Source organism: Diprion similis, chromosome 13 (genome assembly GCF_021155765.1).
Source record: "Diprion similis isolate iyDipSimi1 chromosome 13, iyDipSimi1.1, whole genome shotgun sequence".
In the NCBI taxonomy this organism is placed as follows: Eukaryota; Metazoa; Arthropoda; class Insecta; order Hymenoptera; family Diprionidae; genus Diprion; species Diprion similis.
In genome coordinates, this window is record NC_060117.1 from 11,385,710 (window position 1) to 11,411,527 (window position 25,818).

Sequence of the window (25,818 nt, forward strand, 5' to 3'; positions counted from 1 at the left end):
ACGCACACGCGTGTAAAGTTTGGCAAGCTTTTAACCTTGAAACGTTGGGGGAATATTCAGACTTATATTTGCAAACTGATGTTTTTCTGTTGGCTGACGTTTTTGAAAACTTTCGACAAAATTGTTATGCAACATACAACCTGGACCCGTTACATTATTTTACAGCGCCCGGTCTTTCGTTTGACGCAATGTTGAAATGTACCGGTATCGAGCTCGAGCTTCTCACTGACATAGATATGCTTATGTTTATAAAAAAAGGTATTCGAGGTGGTGTGTCCCAATGCTCTAACCGATATGCAAAGGCTAACAATAGATACATGAGAGATGCTTTCAATCCAGCGCTCGAAGAGTCTTATCTCATGTACTTCGACGTCAACAACTTGTACGTTGCGGCTATGAGCTTTGCTCTGCCATGAAGTTCTTTCGAATGGATATTAGATTTTAGACAATTCGATGTTTTTGCCATCACAGACGAGGCGGAGTTTGGCTACATATTGGAGGTAGATTTGGAATATCCCGAGGAATTGCATGAAATGCATAAAGATTTACCACTGTGTCCGGAACACTACATACCTCCCATCTCAGAAAGTAAGCAGCCGAAATTGACGACCACGCTACTTTCCAAGCAAAACTACGTTGTTCATTACCGCGTCTTGAAACAATGCTTAGAATTAGGTTTAAAACTAGCTAAAATTCATAGAGTTTTAAAGTTCAGACAAACACCGTGGCTCAAAAAGTACATAGATTTAAATACAGACTTACGCAAAAAATCAAACAATGAATTCGAAAAAAACTTCTATAAACTGATGAACAACGCAGTTTTCGGTCAGACAATGGAAAATGTTAGGAAGTATAGAGATGTCAGGCTGATCACGAAATGGGATGAAAGATACGGTGCTAGAGCTACTATAGCCAAACCAAATTTCCACAGTTGTACAATCTTTAATAAAGATATGATAATAGTTGAATTGCGTAGAACGACAGTCAAACTCAACAAACCATTGTATGCAGGTTTTTCCATTTTAGATCTTGCGAAGACCTTGATCTACGATTTTCACTACAAGTATATTAAAACGAAATTTGGGCATCAGGCAAAATTAATGTACACTGACACGGTTAGTTTGATATATCACTTCACCGTCCCCAACATTTACGAATGCATCAAACAGGACTTGGATAAATTTGATACCTCCGATTATCCACCTGACAACATCTACGAAATGCCGTTGGTTACCAAAAAAGTTCTGGGTTTGATGAAAGATGAGTGTAACGGAAAAATAATGGTGGAATTCATTGGCTTGAGAGCGAAGTTTTACTCATTCAGAGTGATGGGGGAGGATAAGGATGAAAAACGAGCCAAGGGTGTCAAAGGATCCCTGTTAAAAACTGGAACCTTTAATGATTACTTGAAGTGTGCTTTGGAACACGAAAATTTAGTCGAACGTCAGTCTGATACAGAGTCAGAAGCATCAGGTCTATACCATTGAACATAAAAAAGTAGCACTGAGCTGGAACGACGATAAGCGTATCGTATTTTGAAACACAACCGATACGCTGCCGTGGGGCTACAAGACCTGCAGTTAAACTGAACATCGGTATGAATTGTATCTCTAAGATGTAAAAGTAAAGACAAATACTTGAAAAATAATTTTGTTTATTCAGCATTACATATCAGATTCATTTATCCAACTGTTGTGTGTAGTATCAAAACCTAGCCACTTGACGTATAACTTTTTCCCCCGCTTCTGAAGCACCTTTTTCACCAGATAGATGTCCGGATGTCGCACCTTGAGGAGCTCCTGTTCGTAGAAACCACCAGCGATGGGTTGACCTTGGTAGTCTTTGAGCTTGTACGTCACAGGATTGGTATTTGCTACTTGGCTTATTGTGAATATTTCAGTCGTCCAATTGGGAGTGTAACCTTTCTCAAAGACGTTTTTGAACTTGTTGATTCGAACTTTGTCACTGGTTTTCAACCTTGCGGGTTTGAATGGTTTCGCTCGAAGCCCTCCGTACGACTGACGTAATACCAGCCTTTGGTTCGCAACGGTGACATCCGATGGTTTCATTCTTATGGTTCGGTGTTTCGTGTTGTTGTAAGCCGATACTAAATCAGATAAGATGTCGAGCCACTTGTAGCTTCCTTGCATACTGAAGCTTTTCCACATCTTACTTTTCAGCGTACGATTAAACCGTTCACAGATCGAAGCCTTCAAATTACTGTACGTGGAGTACAGTTTGATTCCATAGCGTGACATAAGAGATTCACATTTTGAGTTGTAGAATTCCGTTCCTCTATCCACGTGTAATTTTTTCGGTACACGTCCTTGAGTTAGCACAGATTCCACGGCCTTTGTAACATCATCCCCGGACTTGCTCCTTATCGGTACAGCCCACGCATACTTTGGAAAGATATCAAAGACTATGAGCATATACTTGTAGCCTTTGTTTTGTCCTGCGTATGACATCATATCAACAAGATCCGCCTGCCAGGTCTTGTCGATGCCGCGCACGTTTACACGGCGACGCGGGTAATTCCGGCGTGCAGGCTTATGCAGTTCCGTCACCAGCGTTAGCTTTTTCTCGTTCATATTCCAATGCTCTTAGCCTGGTGTCCAATTTGGAAATGATTTCAGCGTTTCGAATCGACAGGTCTCTGCCTGTTTTAGAACCTGCGTAGAAGGTTCAAGCACACTGAATTTTCGTCGTAAGATTTTCAAAGTTACAGCATTGTTTTGCTCAACAGGTTCTGCGACATTGCACAGTCTTTTATTCTGTAGATCGTAATGTCCGTCCGCAGTGATTTGAAATCCGACACCGGGAGGGCCGCGATTACCCGCAGCTGTGTTTTTATCCAGATGCCGTCCGAACACATCGACGCTCATCTCGGAAATGAATGCAAAAGCGATAAGAGCTGCTTAATAAATGATTTCTGCTTCGCGCAGTTCTTCGATAATGGACATTATTTCGTTGTTGTGACTCGGATTTCCTGCCGCCTGGGATGCAAGGAGTGGACGAAGACGCTCCACTAACTCGTTTGGATCATCCCAGAAAACGTATTCCGTTTGAACGCCTTGTCGTGTAATCATAGCTTGCGGAAGTAGACCTTCACCCTTTCGCTGAGGCGATGGTGAATAATCCAACAATTCGGCAATGACATTTCTGAATTTGTAACTGTTATCGCTTCGAACAGCTCCGTGAGACAAGTAATACTTTTCATGTGCGTTCGTTTTGAGGATTATGTTTCTATAATTCTCCCGATCTCCGTCGCTCACATACGACCTGTCCAGCTTTTTTTTGAACAAAAGTTCCAGCAACCCCTTCGTTTGTGGGTAAGGCGTATCCCTAATACGAATCTGGTCACTCTCAAAACTCATTAACGAATCACCAATCATTAGTCCGGTTAAGAGGTTGCATACACCGTATACGTTGTCCAATTCACTTTTTCTCGTCTCATCTCTCATCATTTCGAAATACTCATTCTCGGTTTCATCAACAGGTGTTTCTACGATTGTTTCATCTCCTGCCGAAGCAAAGGAATCATCCAATTCTGCGACTGTTTCATTGTTCGTTTCATTTTTCATCTGCTTTATTTCTTGTTTAATTTCTGCCACTTCTTGTTTTACGGGTTGCGTCTCTTTTGTAACATTCATCAGTTCTCGCAACGGAGTCACTACTGGTTTAAAAACATCGCTCAATTTCTGGGCCGTGGATTCCTTGCCCGACTTGAGCAATCTGTGTTTTCGACGGATCGCAGCACTCGCTTGAGCGATCTGATGTAGGACTTCTTTTTACTCAGGAATTTTGGAGCTCTGCCTGTTGACGCAACTGAGTCTGCAACGCTATTGTGTCTCTCGCTTGGAAACGCAAGATTTTTATTACTTTTCCAGGCTAATGAAAGAATCGAATCCCTTCCTATAACGTCCTTGGTTGGGCTCGCTGTCTTTGTCGATCACAAGAAACCCGTACTTATCACCGCTCCAGCATGCGGAGCACACATCTTTAAACTGTATGTAAGACATATCGGTGTTCACATGGTCGTTGTATACGTGTCTCAGGTTTATATCGTCTTGTTTGAATAACACGAGTAAGTTTACGTTGTCGCGCAGGAGATGTTTGGGAATACGCGCGTACGTCTGACAGAGATAGAAACAATCAACATCGTGATGCCTGCCCATGCAGAAGTAGGCTCTAATATTGTCCTGCTTCTCGCACGCTACATCATCAAAAACGATTATCGAGTTGGGTCGTGCTTCGTCCGGTGTAATCACTTGCTCACGCTCAGTATAAGGAAAATACTCCATATTCTCAACGTTGTCCAACAATTGCTTCAACAATTGGTACTTCGGTTGGTTAAGGGATTTTGAGTAGATATAGATATTTTCAAATCTAAGTCCATTGGAGAGGTTATAAGTGTGAGCAACGCATTAGTTTTACCACAATTGGACGGACCGCAGAATATTGCACGCACACTGTTCGGAAATAATTCCCCATGCCGTTTTTGTCTTTTCACATTTTGCTCTGAAAGTTTGTCGAAATTTATCACGGGAAGCTTAGTAGGTTGTGCCTCAAACCGGATCTTGCACATGACTGACCATATTTCCTATAAATACCCCGGTTTTAAACCTTTCCCGTCAGTCAGAGCCTGAACATGATCGTGCACAGAGGTAAACGAAGCAGCAAACGGCAATATCGCGGCAAAGGTCTGGTGAATAAAATCATCAACCGTTTTCCAGTCGAATTACACGTACCTGGTTATCAATACTGTGGACCTGGTACAAAGTTGACAAAGAGACTCGCGCGAGGTGGTCCGGAAATCAATCCTGTCGACGCAGCTTGCAAGAACCATGACATTGCTTACTCGCAGAATCGTGAAAATCTTGAAGTCAGGAACGCGGCTGATAGGGTATTGGCTGAAAAAGCGTGGAAACGGGTCTTCGCACCGGACGCCAATTTGAGCGAGAAAGCAGCGGCTTTGGCGGTAGCTAATACAATGAAAGTGAAATCGAAACTAGGAATAGGAATTCGAAAACCGAAAAACGTGACCTCAAGAAAAATTATAAATGCTGCGAAACGATCCATGATTTCGAGCAACGATGCAAAAGTAACTATCGAGTCTGCGCTCAAGGGGCCTGAAAACGCTGTTCAAAAAGCGGGTGGTAAATGTAAAGTGCGAACACCGCGCGTTCTACCGGCACCTTCAAAAGTTGGTGGATTTCTACCATTCTTGATTCCTATTTTCGCTGGACTTAGTGCCACAGGCGCGATAGCTGGTGGTGCGGCAGGTATAGCAAAAGCTGTGAACGATGCGAGCGCTGCTAAACGAGAACTGGAAGAGAGCAAACGGCACAACAAAACTATGGAAGCTATCGCGTTAAACCGTATAAAACGGGTCTCGGTCTCCATCTTCCAAAAAACTAGATGCGAAGCTACCACGTCGAGCGTTGACCGATTGGGACTTGTTGAAATATGCAAAAATCTTCAAGATACCGTATTTCCGCGGTGTTTTTATGCGGAACGAAATGCCCAAAAACGGTCCACGAAAAAACGAGTCAGCTGTAGTCAACCTTGACGACAAAGAGGGTCCGGGAACACACAGGGTTGCGTACAAGAAACATGACAGTAACATCGATTACTTTGACAGTTTCGATAACCTTCAACCACCTTCGGACCTCATCAAATATCTCGGTATTGGTAGCGTTAAATACAATCATGAAAGGGACCAGGATTATGATACATTCAAATGCGGACATTTGTGCTAGAAATTTTCGAGCGGTGAGCTATATAAGTATGGTGCATAATTTAACACAGCCAGTCTATCGCAACCATGGATGATTCACTAACGTTAACAATTTCGGGAACCTCTTCGATTCTCGAAGCGCAATATTTTCCTCCGATTGAACTTGCTTGTGATAAAAGTTATGCTCTTGGTTTGGTAGAATTGTTGACCTTTAATTCAATCCCTAACGTTGATGTTGGTTACAATAAAATTTACGTGGCTGATAGAGTGATCACTATACCTACCGGCAGCTACGAGATCGAAGACACAGAGAAGTATCTTCAAAACGTGCTAAGAAATACAAACATCAGGCTCGACATTAGGCCCAACAATAACACATTACGCAGCGAAATCACATGCAACTGCAGTCTAAACTTTGAACCGAACGATTCCATTGCTCAACTTTTGGGATTCACACCACGTGTATTGGAGGCTGATAGAACTCACGAATCAGACGTGCCTGTAACTATACTCAAGGTCAACGCGTTGCGAGTTGAGTGCAGCATTACAACGGGTGCCTATGTCAATGGACGTAAAGTACACACTATTCACGAATTTTTTCCAACCGTCCCACCAGGATATAAGATCGTGGAAGTGCCGTCGCACGTCATTTACCTTCCGATCACCGTCAGGACCATAGATCAAGTTCAGCTTCGGTTAGTGGATCAAGACGGAGACTTGGTTATATTTCGTGGTGAAGTTATAACTGTGAGACTACACATCAAATCGCAATAAACGATGGGTATCGTTTATAACAGACATCCAGAGATTAGGTATATCAGTAAGTCGACATGTCCCGATCAAGTCAGTCATCGATCGATTCACGAACCGTTAACACCTCGGAACGTAGAGTTCCTGATAGCTCTGGGCTTAAAACTGACACCTTTTGGAAAAGGAAATTCCGGCAAATAAGAATCCGATTTTTCTGTTTTTTTGTCTGCTACGTACCATGGAAAAAGAAATCTTAAACATTCAAACACCGGTCATCTTCGACGAATCCATTGCGCATTACGAAATTCACGCTCACAAACCTTACGCCTCGTCAACTTTCAACAACAGCGATGAAATTCGAATCACCGTTCAGCATCAAGATTTATGCATATTACCCGGCAAAAGTTCGGTCCATATCCACGGACGACTCTTAAAAGCTGATGAAACAGCGACTGTGAACACGCAGTTCGTAAACAACGCCATCTGTCACTTATTTGAAGAAATTCGCTACGAAATTAATGCGGTTGAGATCGACAGAAGCAAGAATGTTGGCTTGACAAGTCTAATGAAGGGTTACGCTTCTCTGAACCCTGGTCAGAGTTGGCTGATGGAGAACGCAGGATGGCTTGACGTGAAAGAGAAGAAAAAATTAACCGATGCCGAGGGTAATTTTGACGTATTGATACCGCTCAGCACGATACTGGGTTTCGCTGAAGACTACCGCAAGATCGTTGTCAATGCCAAACACGAGTTGATTTTAACGAGATCCAAAACTGATGTAAACGCGATTGTGCAAAGTCAAGAGGAGGAATACAAAATCGTGATTAATACAGTGGAATGGCTCGTACCGTATTTGAAACTTGCAGATCAGAAAAAAGTTGACCTGCTGAATTTCGTTGAGAAAGACCCGCCTATTTCGATGAGCTTCCACAGTTGGGAATTATACGAATATCCTTTACTTCCCACTACATCGAAACACGTTTGGACTGTGAAAACTTCCACTCAGCTTGAAAAACCTCGATATGTAATTTTGGCCTTCCAAACAAGTCGAAAGAACAAGATCGGCAAAAACGCAAATCATTTCGATCATTGCAATGTCACGGACGTTAAGCTGTTCTTAAACTCACAATCTTATCCGTACGGTAACCTGAACCTAAACATGAGTCGTAATCTGTACGCACTCTTGTACGAGATGTACGCAAACTTCCAAGCTACCTACTACGACAAGAACCCCGAGCCGTTGCTGACAAAGAGTGAATTTCTTCAGAAGGCTCCCTTATTCGTTATTGACTGTTCAAAACAAAACGAATCCTTGAAGTACGGACCCGTTGACATCCGCCTTGAATTTGAAGCTAAAGCCAACTTTCCCGCTGAAACATCGGCGTACTGCTTGATTGTTCAGGATCGAATCGTTGAATACAACCCACTCAGTGGTGGGGTGAAAAAGTTGGTATAAAAGCTGTCCAATTCCCACCATCTCTCACAGTTGAAACATGGAGCTCATCGTTGACGTACAAGGCTTCCGTAGACCTTGCGACAACACCTTCACGTTGGAAGAATTGGCTGTAATTTCAATCTACTCGGAAGCACCTCCATCGACGTTTCTCTTCAAGCCACCTTACGAATGGGACTGTCTACACGTCAAATATAAAAGCCAAAATTCATGGTTGAAACGCAATTTTCACGGTCTACCTTGGAGCTGTGGAAATATACCGTTCGAGAAAGTGGAATGGACAATTGAATACGAGCTGAGCAAAGCTCGCAGGGTGTACGTGAAGGGAGAAGAAAAACGAGATTGGCTGCTTAAAAAAGTCCCCAAAGTTCAAATCATCGATTTGCTAGACTTGGGCTGTCCATCGCTTCAAACCATTCAAAAAACTTCGGCTGTACATGTACGATGTGACGAGCACACAATACCCAACGCAAATTGTGCAGCTCGAAACGTCATGTTACTCCAAAATTGGTTACTGAATCACCATGTTGTACGGATGGCGACGGTGAGCGATTTGTGCTACTGCGCAGAAGTATCTACAAGAACGATCCCGCATTTCTGGGGAAAATATCATCCTGGTTACGATACTGTTGAATAAAATTATTGTACTAACGTTATAAAGTAATTTCAATAAAGCTTTTTTTTAAATATTTATGCATTAATTTGATACCTCATCGTTCGCTGTTTAGAGTATAATTTCTCCCATACTAACATCATTATCAGGAGGAGGAAGGTTTTACGCTAAATAATAAACGCATAATAATTTCATTTATTTTTTTATTTTTTTATTGAACGCATGACTTTTACAAGGTAGTGGATATACGTGATGTGTAGATCATACATAAATAAATTCAAGTTGGCCATACGGTCCACCAAAGTAGCGTATGCGCAATCGTGCATCCTTACTGGCTGTGGTCACCTTCTGGAACAGCTCTTCGTCTTCTTGGAGGGCTTTATTCAACCGGTTTGGAAGAAAAATGGTAAAGGAATCCTCCAAGTCTGCAACCACTTTGTCGCCCAACTTCGTTTTCACTCGGCGAACACTGCTTACTCCGTACTCGTAGTATTCGTCAAAGTCTGCCAGCTTTTTCAATGGCAAGAAAGTCTCCAAGCGTGCGATTTCATTTAATTTTGTGAAGTCCATAATGATGGTTACTGTTGAGTCGTATTTCCTCAAATCTTCTTGTGAGTTGATACAGTTCGGATCTGATTTTTAGGAGTTGTTTTACTTCTTCGATATTCTTGATTAAAAGTTGTAGACGCTTCTTGAATTCACGTTGTTGTTGATGCGGAGTACTATTCATGAAGAACAGCTTCAAACTGACGCTGAGCTTTGCGGTTCCAACTTTTATAACACTGCTCCCCCACTTGCGTTTTGAAATTTGTTGGGGGAGGTGAAAAGAATGTCACATGGTTAAAATCACTTCAGGCTTTGGACTTTTGATAAGAATGACACGTGGTTCGATATCGTGGGAACGGAATGTCACGTGGCTCCCCCCAGCCATTCTCAGAACTATTAAGTGTCGAATGTTACGTGGTTGATATCATACTGGTCCTTGGACTACACAAGCAGTTTTCGAGAAAAGAATGTCACGTAATTGATATCGGGTCAAGGAAAACAATTCTCGGAACTGTTAATTGCGGAATGTAGGGTGTCAAATATCACACCGCAAGCCGCTCAAAGTTAACCGGAACATTCCTGAGATGGGTACGTTGGGAACAGAAGGGTTTGCGTCTCCGCTAAACCTCGACCGTCGGTAGGGGGGAATAACAGCGAGACCGATGGTAAAGCCGCGTGATTTTGACCTTCGGTCGATGAAACAGTCGGTAAAGCAGCAAGATTTTGACCCTCGGCTGATAACACTGTCGGTAAGGTTGAACCTTCGGTCGATAAATAGGTAGCGCCATTTTGATCGACGGTCGGTACAGTAGACTGTGACGTCATCGCGGAGAAGGGTTTGAGTCTGGGGGAAAATGTCGGTAAGTGTCGGTAACAGGAATCTATACGCAGAATGCCCCTTGTATTACTACTATAACTTTTGAGCAATATTATTATTAATAATTGTTGTTTATAGCATGCCGAATGTTGATGATTTTTTTTAGATCTTTATTAAGTAACAAAGTACGAAAAGTCCGATCGTATACAATTTTTGGCTGGGACGATCTATGTCATACATCCTTAAATTTATTTGCGTCTTCTGACGTTGTGATAAACTGTTTTTTTTTCTTCTTTTTATTGGATCCAATAAAAAACACTAATTAATATAATAATACTAAAACTATTGCTCTGTCCCTATTCTTTTCTCAGGTACTCTGGTACCCCCTTTACTTTTATTTTCTTGTACCATCTGTAATATTTCGAGCTTACAATCTTTTCCCACCTCTTATCCCTATGTTTGTTCCTATCACTCTCCTCTATCTCTTCGTACCCTACCTTCTTCTGTTACCCATCCCGCCATGAATTATTTTCTATCCTCCCATCCTATAAGTTTTATTTAACTTCCGCTTCTTTCCGCTACTTCTTCCAGGCACGCCCTTGCGAGTTAACTCCTTTTCCCTGCCTTCAGCTTTCTCTCGAAATTCCACGCTCTATTATTCACTCTTGACTTTAGTTTTCCTCTATCTACTCGTACTTCCTCTCTAACCATATATCCTGGAATTCTCCAGTCGATTCCAAATAACCATCTGATATATTTTTCTTGCAAGGCCTCTATTATATACCACTCCCTTAACCCCAAAATTTCCGCCGCGTATTCTGTTACCGTCTACACTAACCTATCGAATATCCACAAACTCTTGTCCCAATACTTTCCGAATCTTTTTTCCCCTAGCCCCCATACCTGTCTCATTGCTATTCCTGCCTTTCTTGCCCTGTCTCTGACGTTCGCTTCCTGTCCTCCATTTTTGGAGATCATATACCCTAGATATTCGAATTCTTGTCTATTCTTTTCCCCTTCAATCCCCATTCCACCTTTTTTCGTCCCCCTCCTCGCCTCTACCTCATTATTTTGGTTATTTTTGGCGTTTAGCGTTAGGTCCTTTCTATCCAGGTACTTTTCTAGTCTCCTTATCATCACCTTCGTTTCTTCTTCTCTCTCTGCAAGTGCTGCGACATTGTCACGTACCATAGCGTGCACACTCTTCTTCCTCCTAACTTTATTCCTTCTGCTTTGCCTACTTTGATCATTTCATCTTCTAACTCTGCTGCCAGAAGGTTGAACAGGCATATGCTTAGTGGACATCTTGCCTCACTCCCCCCTGCCGCTTTCACTTTATTCTTCGTCTCTCTATATATTTCCATTACCCTCATTATTAACTCTTCTCTCACCCTTCATTCACTTATTATTTTCAACAGCCTGTCTCTATTCGCGGGGTAAAATGCTGCCTTTCGGTCTATAAACATGAGTATCATCCATCATTTCCTCTTAATTAATGTTTTGCTCACTAGATGGTTCAGTACGTAGATATTATCCACCGTTCCCATTCCTCTCCCAAAACCCGTCTGGTTTTGGGGAATCATGTTCTTCTGCTCCATTTCCTTCAGTAGCCTTATCGTCAGAACCGTAACATAGATTTTGTGTAACATCGGCTTGAAAGTCACCCCTTCATAGTCCTTTACCCTTTTTCCCTCTCCACGCATTACTATCGGTACTATCAGCCCTCCCTTCCATTTCTGTAGCCACCCTTTCCCATTCCATACTCTGTTGCACGTTTTTCAGACCCACTCCTCTACTCCCCCCATACCATCATACGTTGTGTACTATATTATCCACTCCTGGGGCTTTTCCATCTTTCATTTTGGCCACAGCTTTCCTTATTCCGGTTTTTCTTATTTCTCTTTCTCCGTTCTCATCTCTTATTCCCTCTTCTCTTCCTAGTACCCTCTTCTGCTGCACCCCCCTCAGCAGCCTCATGGAATAATCTTTCGATCCATTCATTTCTATCTTTTCGTTTGTTTTCCTTTTTTCGTCTTACCATATTTAGTACTTTCCGAACCCAGCTCTTCGTTCTTGCTTTCTCTGATTCCTTCACGAACCAGACGTTTTCGTCTTATTATATTCTTTGCTTTCTTTTCTGTATCGTTCTACGCGAGGTTCTACGTGCAATCTTCTCTTTCTCTTGTCTCTTAACACCCTTCTCACCTCTTCATTCTTTTTCTTATCTTCCGTATCCTACTGTTGACGATGGTAGTGGCTAAATAAGGAGTACGGATGCTAGAAGTAGGCAGCAGCAATGCTGTGGTTGTATGTGTGTGCTATACAGATGAGATATTGTTACTCCTCGAATGTAGCGATCGACCACCAGAGGGCAGGGCTTACGCGAATCGTGCGAACCGTCCAAGGCTCACTTGTTCACGGACCGTCGTAGGAGTCGGTTGCGAGAACGTTGGGGAAAAATCAAAGTAAGCATCGAAACAGGCCGTTGATCGCCGCGCTTCCGTACCCTGAGGGGTTTCCGAGGCTGGCCATTTTGGATTGCCAAATGGTTTACCCCCTGCGATGGCCAGGGCGCGGCAGCCTCGCGAAGAGATAGGGCCGGGGCGGGTACGTGGAGGTGACTCGAGCACCGAGCTCCCGTGCTCGCACTCTCGGTCACTCGGTAGCAGGCAACCATACCGCGAGGTCTCCGAGGCTGGCCATTTTGGATTCCCAAATGGTTACCCCCCTGGGATGGCCAGGGTGTGACAGCCTCGCGAGACAACGGCTGGTGCGCACGTATCGATATAGTTTGATCACCACGATTCCGAGCCCTCGCCATTGGTTGATCGGTACATTCGCGTAGTTGTAGCTGGGTCTGCAGAAAACTCAGAGTAGTTAAGGATATGAGAGGAATAAACTCATTTGCCCAGAAATTCAGTCTTCCGATTAAATCATCCAGCAAACCCTGTCCCCCTCCCCCATTCAGAGTCTAGCGCCAACGGTCGGATCGGTACGCGGAACTGAGGGTCTCCCCAGAGTTCGGTGCGTCCCCCGAACGTGCCGTCAACACCCACTATCCTCTTTTTTCTCTTGTTTCTGTGTTCGCATTATTCTCTATTACCCTTCTGAGCTCTCCTGTTCTTTTTTCAATATCATCGTTTATCTCGTTCTCTCCTCCTCCTAGCCATCTTATCTCTCTATCAAATCTTGCTCTCTCTTCTCTTGACCAATTCTCTCTTACCGCAACTTTTTCCGGTTTCCTCCTCTCCTTCTTTCTATCTTGCAATCCCACTTCCGCTATCACAGGGTAATTGTCCGAATTTATCCTATCTCCTATCTTCGGCCTTCTAACTTTTTCCCGTACTTCATTGTCTCCTATTGCGTTATCTATTACCGTTTCCCCCTTTTCCCCTACATACGTCATTTCCCCCTCTTCATTCCCTCGTATGTCTCCATTCATTATAAAATGAATCGTAATGACTCATTTAATGACCAACTTCAACGAAAAAATGGATTCATTCAACAAATTCTCGGTCACGAACTCACAAACATCTCCCCATTCACGTCTTGCTCGTAACCATCACGTCCCACTCTTAGAGATCTCTCCAAGAATCTCTGTCCTCTTTTGCTGGGCCTGCTAAATTCCAAAACGCTATTTTCCAGCTTCCTTCCTGCCCCGTCGACTATTCTACTTCTATTTCTGGTCCTGTCCATCAGCCTCTCCCTCTGTTTAAGCCCCTTTCTCCCCTTGATTTACGCCCTCTCGTGCCTCTTTTTACTGCCATATTTTGTCGTCGACTGTCGTGGCTTGCTTCACCCCGCCTTGTTGCTTCGTCTCTCCCTTCTGTCGGCTCTTTTATTACGCTTACTCTCGGTTTCGCGATTCCCTCTCTTTCTCTTCTGTTCTCGTCCATCAGCTTTACTTTCTCTTCATTCCATCTCCGTCTTTTATTCTCCAACCAAATTCACCCGTATCTTACTTTTACTCTTCTTCCCTCTGCTACTGCCACATCCCTAATTCTCTACCTTATCTTTCTTTTTTTCCTTCTTTCTATTTTAGGTTGTCTTTTATTCTCTCCCCTTTACCCCAAAGCTTGTTTCTTGTTTCTGTGAGCATTTTTTTTCTTTTGTACTCTATTGCCTAGTCTCGCAACTATCATTTTCATTGTATTGTTTCCCCTCCCTTTAACTCCACTCGCCCCATGACTTCTGCGTTCACTCCTATTTTGTTCATCAGGTCTTTTGCTGCCTCCTTCTTTTTTCTTCTTTCTACTGTAACTCCTTTTATCGGTATGTTTTCTCTTCTTACCTCTCTATGTTTTCCAAACACTACCTATAATTTCTTTTTATTTATTTTTTGTCACCAATGTACTACACTGTCGCTCTGTAAGGGGGTTTTCCCAAAGCGCTTAATAAAAAGCATTATCTGTCTATCTATCTATGTTTCCTTTCTATCACCCATTCCACCTCTTTCAGTTGATCTTGCTACCCTCTCTCGTCTGCTTGTCTTCCTGCTTTCTTGCCCGCTTCCTATTCTTCCTCTGAACCATTTCCTATGCTAGTTTTCTTTCTGCCTTTATTTTCGGTTTTTTCTGCGACTTCTTTCTCCTGTATCCTTTTCTCTAACTGGTTTATTTTGTTTGTTGACCCTTAGTTTTAGCCTGCTCTGATGATCTTATGAACTTTGCAAGCTCCTCTTTTATACTTTCTACCTGATCTTCTTTCCTTCCTACTTGTTTTATTCCTTCTAGCAATCTTCCAGTTTTTCTGAATTTTGCAAAAGCGTATGCTTAATCCTCCTCTGTCTCATCCCTCCTTTCCCCTTCGTGTGTTTCCCCCTTTCTCTTCCATAGCTCGGCTACCGTACCTATGTTCTACCTTGCCTCTTCCTCTCGCAGTAGACGCGTCGCGTTGTTTGATCTGTCGGCCTTTTTGGCTTCTAGCTTGCCGGCGTCTGGCTCGACCGAATTCTCGCTACTGCTCATAGTTTGCTGCTTACCCTGCTTACCTTCAGTCTGCCTTTTTCGCTCTTTCTTTTTCCCACACCCTGCCCTAACCTCACTTTTCTGTACTTTTTTTCGTAGTTTCACCCCTCTGCGACGCTTTCGTTGTTTTACCCGCCTCTTGCTACTGACCGTAGGTACTTTCTGTCCTCACGCTTTCACACTCTCACTCCCTTTTTCTACATTTTCACACGACTTTTCTCACTGCGCTCTCCACACACTACTGTCCTTTTCACACTTAGTGCTATGGTAGACAAAACTCAAATAAAATTTTTTTGAGACACATAGTAATACTCTGAAGTTACTCCATTGGTCGTTTGGGTATTGATGACGTAAGTTAGAATGAGGTTAGTCACGGTGCACGTTGTATATAACTCTCTAATCTTCTACATACTCACGAGAGATAATCAGATACATATATTACAGCAGACTTCCAAAGAAAAAGCTATATTGAAGATTGTTTTACTTTGTTTGTTTTACTTTGACTTTACTGTCTGCTGAAGAATTTTTAAAAAAGCACGTGAATTATTTCAAAGTAAATAGTTTCCGAGATTCGAACACTGCCATCTGACGAGACGAGAATTTATTTTCTCCAGTAAAGTCTCTTCGTAAGCAGAAACGAGTCCCCATATGCCCTGTATTGAGGTCGAAATACGTTTTTCATTACAATTTGTGTCTTCCAGAATGCGAATTCTATGCTCAATAAGATCGAGACCCTCCATTAACGTAGCAATCAGTCATTAAGCATCTGTCTTTCCGCAGGCACTGGCTCTGATTCTTCAGATTCTTCTACAACGTTGTTCTTTCGGATTTTAATACGCTCATCGACCCTCAGTTCCTGGTTATATGAATCCAACAACTCGGTGACATCTTCTTTGTTAACCTCCAACTCTAATCGCATAGCGTGACTTAAAGTTTTTCCCGGTGGCTAAGGTCAATCCCTCAGCTTCTGAAGCTGTGTTCAATGGTCGTTGCTTTTGCACTCGCCAGCATGGCAATGCTTTTTCCACTCGCTAGCTATTGTTTTTTCCGGCAACTTCAGCCCACGAGTCTCCTATGATTATATTATCACTGCATCTAAAACATTAAATGCTTTGTAAGCATTTTCAACAAATATTTTACTGTTCAGTTTCATGGCTTTTTTTAAATAAGCTAACGAACGTCGTGTGTAATGAGCCTTGAAAGTTTTTATCATTCCTTGGTCCATAGGTTGAATTGAGCTGTTCATGTTAAGAGATAAAAAAACAACTCTTATGCGAGGATTAAAATCAATCAGAGTTGTTGGAGGGTGGATTGGAGTGTTCTTGAGAATCAGCAAGATTTTGAACCGGAGATTCCGGAGAACAAATATATTATCCGCCTACTAATTGTTTCAGAAGATACTGCTTAATGAGGTTTTCTGAGGGCAATGAGGAGTCCCGAGTCATTTGTTCTGAGAGATTTTGTCTTTCTATGTATTTAATTATTGTTTCAGTTACGCACAATTCGAGTTTATGCGTAAAAAATGGTAGAGGAAGTTTGGCTGATGTACCTCGACTATCGAGATTTTAATTAGATCTGGCATTCGTATCTCCACATCTTTCTCTGATATTCCAACATTACATTATTCTGCAACGAAATCCGCCTTCAAATAAAGATATGGTAGAAATGAAAGTATAGAAGTGTCGAATCTAGATCAGCTTTTCTAGTATTATACTTTTGATTTCAATTTCTGTGGATGAGGGTTGAGTTGAAGGGTACGATTGTTTGACGTCACTGGTTAACGGAATTATGTGACTTTGGATGCGATCCAGAACGAAAGGGTTGTCTGTGGTCTGTTTCCACTCATTCACGAAATTTCTTGAATGGCCTGCCACATGTCGTGTGTTTTACCTCTGAGTTTTCTTCATCGTGCTCGGTCGGTGATTGCTGAATCGTTGCTGTTCCTGTGGTTTGAAGTACGGTTGGCCCTTTGGATAGGATTCAGTCCTTGGTTCTGGTTTGTTGCCCACTTGCGTTGGGCCCTGCTTCGCATGTGGGCTTTTCCAGTTTAACTGGTTTGATGAGCGAGCGGGTTTCTTTGGTCCCGGGTTGTTTGCGGTCTGCGGTTTGAGGGTGTGACCTATTTTTTCAAGAGATTTAACTTTTTCAATTTTTTTGCCCAAATTATCTCCGAAGAGGAATTTGTGTGTTACTGCAGATTTGTCTAATATTGGTTTAGTTTGTTTGTTCAGGTGTGGTGAGATGAAAGCTCTCCGAGTTACTGACAGGTTGTGTTGCAGGTCTGATAATAGTCGTCCTGCCTCTGACAAATTACCAATAAGCTGTTTTTCATCAACTTCTTCTTCGTCTGCATCAAGCCGGCTAGTGAGGCCCGTACACAAGGCTACTATGGCCGAGCCAAGGATTTTTTATTTCTCGACGAAGAGATTATCCCGTCTCGTTGTTGTGTCGCCTAACGAGAACTCAAATTCTGGATTTAGTTTCGGTGCCTCTACGGGACAGTTTCCTAGGCGACCGTATTGTTTTTTTAACAGGCTCTCTCTTTTGTCTTTTTTGAGGCCAGCTGCGATCCAGGACGTCCATCATTCTGTTACTTGGGGGTACAGATAAAGTCTTTTGGATTGGCCTCGGTCAAGTGCTCCCCCTATAGTTTCAGAGTTTCTACGACTAAAAGGGTTTCTGCTGGAGCAGGGTCGTCTCGGGTTGGTATTTGTTCTACAGGATCGGTCAGCAATTCAGCCTCCGACTGGGTTTTGTTCTCTTTGCCTTCTTCGTTTGCCAGAGAAATTTTTCTGATAGACAACATGACAAAGTTAGAGGTTTGCGAACGGTGATTCTACCTCTGATTAAAAAGAAAACTTTCATGGAATGTATTTTTATGTACGGGATTTATAATCTAATTCATCACCATATTTGTATTTACGGTCTGTCCTTCACAGGCTCACCGCTGATTTCAATGTACGGTATGTCCTAAAAAGAGGGTCACTATCAATGAAACAGTCAGAAACATCAGAAAAACAGTGTTTTTCCCCGGTTAGTCTGGGGCTGGTGGGATTGACAAACAATTCCGGAATCGCAGCCGTAATCGCCTAATGGCTACCAACCGTGGCTAGCGTCGATACCTCGTTTCTTACGAATACGCCGCAATTTTCAAAAAATCCGGCTAGATTCCTCCTGTTCTTCTTTAGTGCTACTTTTCCTATTCTTTAATTTACCCATCCTAGAAGGTTTTCCGATGTAAATAGCAAGTATTTGGTGTAAGCTTGAGAGAAACTTTTTTGTAATGTGTGACGAACACTGCACAAAAAAACGTTATGAAGACCATAGAGCAGCAAAACAGAGAGGCAATTCTGTTTCGTCTTGGCTCTGAAACTGTGGTGACACTTAGCGTGAAGCGGCTTCAAGTATAATTATATTTTTGTTTCATTCTAGTTTCTTTCACTCGTCTATTTTCCGTAATTTCACACTGATCTATGCCCTTACCATCCAATTTTCTATGGAATCACGTGCAACCTCTCTTCTTATTTTGTGTAGTCGTCCACTTCTTTCGCCATAATTTACCCCTTCCGTACCATATCATTTTCTACCGATATATAAACATAATTATGTTGAATGAATCTTAGATGAAAATTTGCACACTAGAGCTATGGAGCTCCATATAAATCGTATGCGACTAGGTAACCCGTAAAAAGAAGTGACGGCTGATTTGCGAAGCAGTAGAAGAGCAAAATCAACCACAATAATATTTTTTTTCTCACATGAACATCAGTTTTGTTTCTCCCTCTGCTTTCGTTGAGACTCATGTATGTTGTAGAACATTGAAGACTAAGACACATGTATTTTTTTTCAGAAAAACGGTCTAAAGGGGTGAAAACGACCCCCAAAGATGGGCACCGAAAGGGGTTATTTCTTGATGCGCTTGATGTATTTGAATGAAACCAACGCTGCAATGTTTCTACTCATTATAAACACATTTCAGCGTTGGTTTCATTGAAATACATCAAGGGCATCAAGAAGTAACCCCGTTCGGTGCCCATGTTTGGGGGTCATTTTCACCCCTTTGAACCGTTTTCCGCAGATAAAAAAAATCTCTTAGTTTTCGATGTTCCATATGCATGAGTCTTAACGAAATCGGAGGACACCGAACTAATGTCAGTTTGCGCTTCACCCAAGCCTTGAAAATTACCCTGCACGAAACTTAGAATAACAATGACAGCAATGTGTTGACGAAATCTGAAAAGATCACTACTTCTACTTGAAATCAGTGGTTAAATAACAGAGAAATTTTTTCTAAAAATAATCGGAACAAGTTTTAGGTATTTCACTTTCAAAGAATTAACAAATTATCATAAAACAAACGATTTTCAATTCTTATTAATAGTTGACCCCGTAGGACTAATATTTTATACTGGAATAAAACATATATAATATCATCAGTTCTTTAGCTTGATTAGGATGACTTGGCAACTAATGCTATGATTTCTAACTGCAGGAACACTTGCCGAGGTCTTTTTGAACAACACAAGTTATTATTTTCGTTCAGTACGTGCATCAAAATTTTGGATGCTCAAGGAAAAGTTATGCAGGGTGAATACGCTTTCTTATTGAAAGGAGGTATCGTTGTCGACAAAGAAAATCAACCTGATAAGCCTGTAACATGGTTAACTGATGAATCTTGGGATAACATCACTGAGCTGGATAAGATTCCAGGATTTCATGGTGTGGCGGTATCCTTCGAACAATTCCCAAGGGAATGGCATAATTGGTGATTAATGTTCAATATTTGATAACACTTATTAGCCATGTACTTTTTTGCTAATCGATGATCGTCTAATCAGAGTACAAAGCGATTGCAGTCTCATTAAGATACACAGAACATTTGATGCGGGATACAAATTTCACTCATGAAAATCTTGATGAAAACACCATGTAGGTACCATTACAGAGAGTATTACTTAACATCTAGCACTACGTTTCATAAGAGTAAGTCTGATAAAAAATAGTGGTGTTTTCATACTCGTATTTATTAATTAGTATTCGCGACTCATTTATTTCAGTTTGACATTTTTGGCTTATCCCTACTTGTCCCTACTTGTCGATCGGATGATGTCAGTCAAAGCTGTAATACTTCAAACTGATTGCAATGCAATCGGTGATTCTGAAATTTGTTATTTCCGTAGAAATCCTTTATTCCTAGAAAACTTGACATCATAATCCACTGATTTTTTGGATGTAGTTCCGAAAAGCCCATACCTCCGATCGATTTGAAACTTCCTATACCCATATCACTTCCTCCTTGATCGCCTTACGTCAAACATCTTTAGTGCTGGGAATGTCACTTTAAAAAAGCTTGAAGACGGCAGGCAGGGCCCGCCGAAACGTCGCTAAACTAAAAATACAACTAAAGGCACTTTCTTCACTGACCTTCCCCGACGAACTCAATCCCATATACCCATATCATGTCATGTATTTTCATGTACGTCGATTCGATGATCACGGATTTCATGGTGAAAATACCCGCAAATACGATTCTCATGGTCAAACCTGACAATAATTAATTTTTAAAAAGTTGTTCTATTTTATTTCGATAAATATTGATATAACAGAAAAATGTTTTCTACAAAAGTTGTAGCTTATGAAAAAACTGATCTTTCATGTCTTATTCAGTTTCTGTTTAAAAGCATTTTCTCAGAGAAAAATTGACATAATGCTCGAATAAGTACATTTTGCTAAAACTCCATTAGTTTTGATATTGTCTATTTACCCACTTTACCGAATTTGGACTTTGATTTCTGAAGTTTAGAATATTAAAAAAAAAAAAAATGTCTTACTCTGTGTATATTTTAAATCGTACGAAAAACGTGTAAAGTGACTGTTGCAGTCCAAGGGTTAGAAAAAGTTCTGCCTCCGTATAACAGGGGCAGTTTCACTACATCAGGTTCGGATTAAGGTCATTTCAAAGTCAAACTGAGTGCACAACTTTTTTGATTCCACAACTTTTGCGAAAAAAAGTTATATATATGGGGCAATCCAAGTGAAATCGAAGAGTCATTGGCCTCATCTCATCAGATCCGCGCATGACTTTTTTTTCGCAGTATTTGACTTCAGAAGAAGCCTAATTTCTTTTACGGAATTTTCTCGCTACTCTGTCGGATGGCGCGACGATCGTTTTTGTGTAATAAAGGGACAACTAAATAAAACCTTTTTTTTAAATTCTGCAATTTTTTCCACAGATTCTTGGTAAAAAATAAGTAATATCTATCATAATTAGAAAGTGGGATGCGGCTGTCTCATATTTTTTTAACATTTTTTTTACTCTCTAAAATAAAAATAATCAAATCCTAATAGTCTTTACAGAAGCGAAAAATTAAAAGAAAAATTAAATGATTCCTGGAAAATTTTGATATTTTGCATATTTTCAAAAATAAATGAGAAAAATCTTTTTGTCTTTTGATCTTTTTTATTAAAAAGAAAAATATTTTTCTCATTCATTTTGAAGAATATGCAAAATATCAAAATTTTGCAAGACATGTTTTATTTTACCTTTATTTTTCCGCTTTTGTAAGGACTACAGATTAGGATTTGATTTGAAAAAAAAAAAATTTTAATTTTGGAGAGTAAAAAAAAAGGTGAAAAAAATATGAGGCAGCCGCAGCCCACTTTCATATTATGACAGATATTACTTATTTTTCACCAAGCATTTGTGGAAAGAATTGCAGAATTTAAAAAATGGTTTTTTTAGTTATCACTTTATTACACAAAAACAATCGTTGCGCCACCTGAAGGAGTAGCGAAAAATTCTTTTAAAAAATTAGGCTTCTTTTGAAGTGGATTCAATGCTAAGAAAAAGGTATGCAAGGATCTGATGACATGAGGCAAATGACTCTTCGATTTCACTTGGAATCGACAGTCACTATATTCATTTGTTTTTTAATTTGTTTGAGGAACTTTTCATCTATAAATCGTTTATTTATGATTGATTGTACAATATATTTGCAGTTCTGAATGGTCCCGTTCACAGGGCCGAAATGTTATACGTTTGATTTTTTTTTTCTTGGACCCTTGTCACCGAATATTCCACATGTTATCTCGAATATTTGTGTTCGGTATTGCAAATAGAAATCAATAATTGCATTCTTTTAATTAACACACGTATAAATTATGCTTTGAGCGCAATTGTATTTTCCCAAAAAATTGAGATGCGAATCGTAGTGACAGGATTTCTTTCAGAATCAAGGAAACGATTTTGCTGTGAATCTATATTAACCCTCACCCTTAATTTCCGCAGGTATATGAACGCTGAGCCAGAAACCGCTCCACTGGTAGGGGATTGGGACGACACTTGCAATGAGTTCCAACGAATGTTATTCGTACGGAGTTGTCGTTCCGATAGAATTTCGTTTTGCATTACATCATTCATTGTGAATAATCTTGGGCAACGATTTGTGGAACCACCCGTACTTGATATGAAGGCAGTGCTGGAAGATTCCACTGCGCAAACTCCATTGATTTTTGTCTTATCTCCTGGCGTTGATCCAACCAGTACTTTAATGCAACTTGCTGATAACCAGGACATGTCCGCCAAATTCATGACATTGTCACTAGGCCAAGGCCAGGCACCCATCGCAACGAAGTACGTGAGCTATATGGTGAATTATAAAAAAGCCTTCATGATCGTATGACAGTTTACCCCAAAGAGTTTCGATGTAAAATGTTATATTCTCACATAATCTTCCGTTAGAGGTGTATCAGGCACACACTAATTTAGTATAGTCAAAACAATGCCCCCTCAACCTTTCCCATTTCGTCAAGAAAAGACCGCACCTATCTGGTAGCTGTAAATTCCAATGAACCAAAGTCTCTCTTGTTTGAAAATAAACGATCTACAACTGTTGTGAAGTTAAAGTCTTCACGAGCTGTTTCAGTGAAGACAGAAACAACTGATATGAAATTAATATGGACGTCAATCTCTCATTTTTTTACAAAATATCTCGATATAAGCCTACAATAGCTTATTATTGTTGAAATAAGTATGACTGACAAAATGAGTAGGAAAAAGTTCTAATCCCGGTTCTAATTCCGGTTCTAATCCCGGTTCTAATCCCGGTTAACTTAAAAGTTGACCTGATTGAAGGAGTTGTTCACGGGCGAAAAAGTAAAATTTCAGTTTCTACAATGAATAATCAATACAATCGCACAAATAAACTTGTCCTCGCGTACTGCTGTATCTGTAACAATTTTTCTCTGTGCAAAAGAAACTTAAATTCGGTTTATGAACGCTACTGTTTTATGTAATGATGGTGAGTCCTCTGGACTAATAACATGGTTACTTTGAACGTATCGTTGAGGGTTTAAAAAAATCAATCACTTATACATATGGAATAAAATGCCATATGGCGCAATAAATTAAGTTTTTCGTCAAGTGAATCGAATATGAAGTTAGAAATACCTTTACCTGTTTAAGTTAAGAACAACATATGCTTATCGATACTATTTCATGTAAATGATATTCAACTGCCAGATTTAGTCAATTTAACTAAAATCTTACTTAGCCGCCCGTGAGTTGATAGGACTTCCAAAAATTGAATTGGTTTGTGAAGTGATGTAAAATACGGTCTATAATACTATTTTTACGGCATGGCCATTGAAAAGTCCACTTTTTGTGGCAGTTTTCGTTCCGTAAAGTGACGCTTTATACGGCAGCGAACAAAGTTGCGGAATAAAGTCTTTATTTCGCAGTTTTGATGCGCAGTTCGAAGTGCGCATCCCAAACTGCCGAATAAAGTAACTTCGTCGAACAGATCGCGACATAACCTTACTCTTCGTTTTGCTTTTCAATGCCCATACGGTAAAAAAAAATTTTGCATGTCGCATGCCCGTAAACCGTTTTTTGGCTCGGATAATTTCAGTACTCGCTTCCGACTCGCTCCCGGCTCACCTTCAGCTCGTCCTGAAATCTTTATCGTTGCCAAAAAAAACAAGCGGGTCACGGACATGCCACATAAATAGCTTTTCTAAGGCGTATTTTGACTATACTGAATACCTATCATCATGAATAATTATATGAATAGTTGAAATATTTTACACATCATTCGTTCTCGTACACGCAATAGTGACAGATGTAACAGCAGCCTTCGTTACTCATAACTCGAGAATAAGTGTGACTTGTGTACTGTGCTAGGTCATGATGGATTGAATTATTATTAATAAGTGCATAAAAATTTGCCTATATTCATGACTACTTCAAAAGTGCTGAGTTTCAATACAGACTATTATTTTCAGAATGATACAACTTGGTGCCCTAGAAGGAGCCTGGGTGTTTCTAGCGAATTGTCATTTGTCTCTTAGTTGGATGCCAAAATTGGACAAAATTGTAGAAACACTTCAAACGAGCACAGTATTACATCCCAAGTTCAGGTAAGAATGGTTTACATAAGCATTTGTGGTGAAAAGCAGAATGTAAATGGCATAGTTCAGTTAATTGTTGTTAATCAGTATATTTCATTTTCTTTTACAAATGCATCATTATAGTCACGCCTACACTGAAATAACTCATACAAGAGTGATAGATCGACTATGAAGAAATGTCCAACACTGTTTAGTAGAAATTTTCCTACCAAGAATTTTGATTTTCAATATCACGATTTTCATGCTTTTCTCTTAAGTGTCCAATACAAATTTAGTTTTATAATATACTTGATACCTGAGTGTAAAAAGCTCAAAAAGCGTTGCGACTTCGGTCCCTTTCAGACCAATCAAAATCCTTAGAACGAAACACTAAAAAAAAAAAATATTTTTCGTGGCGTTTGATACTTGTTGAAAGTAGGTGCATGAGAACACAATTTTTCAGCACGTGAATATGGTGTTTCGTATGTGTTATCAGAAAATAGCATGAGCTGTTAATGCGTACACATCATTAGCGTTTGATCATATTGAAACTTTACGACCAATTATAAATTAGTCCATACGGAGGCATTTTACCTGGCTGTGATATTTAATGAAGTTTTGACCACTTAGGTATATATAAAACGTATGAATAATTTTGTGCATTTAAAATTTTACAGACTTTGGCTGAGTTCCAGTCCTACTCCGGAATTTCCTATATCTATTTTACAAGCTGGAATAAAAATGACAACAGAGCCACCCAAGGGAATAAAAGCTAACATGAAACGTCTTTACCATTTAATAACAGAAACTCAATTTGATATGTGTGCTGCAAAGGCAAAATATAAGAAGCTGCTGTTTGCTCTGGTCTTTTTCCATTCAGTGCTTCTAGAGCGAAAAAAGTTCCAACAGTTAGGATGGAACGTCATATATAGCTTTAACGACTCCGATTTTGAGGTACTTATACTTTATTTTCTCCTTTATATTCAGTTTGTTTTCGATATAGTATGAAATATACGGCTTCAGGTAAATTTCGAAGCTACGGAAAATATTAAGTTATTACATAGGAACCATAAACGTCGTAGGTCTACTTTCAACACTTTTGAATCCCCTCCCCCCTACCCCCATGTCGTCTACCGTAAATATCCCCCTCCCCCTCCCAAGGAAGGCACGTGGTTCAAAGAAAAATGTCATACATTAAAAAACTAATAAACGAGTAGATTTTTTGGAATTTTTGTTATTCTACGACGTCCGAAAGGAAAAGTATGCGTATCATTATTAATAGGAAAGAAATTGTTCTCAGCTTTTACGTGAAAATTGGTTCGAGTTTCAAATGTGCGTATCATAAAGCCACGTTATTCAATCCCGTGACCGCAAAAAAGATGATATTGTTCGCAGAAAAATGAGTTAGAATGCATTAATTACAATTATTTGAATGATTTTTTTTTTCAATCTATCACGTTTTTGAACGGACTAAAAATTATAAAATGAATAAGTAAAACGAAAGACGTGGAGCACATGCAATAGAGAATTGGTGCATGACTATTT

General features: G+C 40.4%; 1 protein-coding gene across 1 annotated transcript in view; it reads left to right on the forward strand.

Annotated features, from left to right (window-relative positions):
• LOC124413872 (dynein axonemal heavy chain 2) overlaps positions 1-25,818 on the forward strand; it is a 468,252-nt gene that overhangs the window by 408,091 nt on the left and 34,343 nt on the right. Inside the window, exons 41-44 of the mRNA XM_046894658.1 lie at positions 19,379-19,651; positions 22,175-22,519; positions 24,169-24,303; positions 24,951-25,227. Coding sequence (XP_046750614.1) covers positions 19,379-19,651; positions 22,175-22,519; positions 24,169-24,303; positions 24,951-25,227 — 1,030 coding nt within the window. The remainder of the gene's footprint in view (positions 1-19,378; positions 19,652-22,174; positions 22,520-24,168; positions 24,304-24,950; positions 25,228-25,818) is intronic.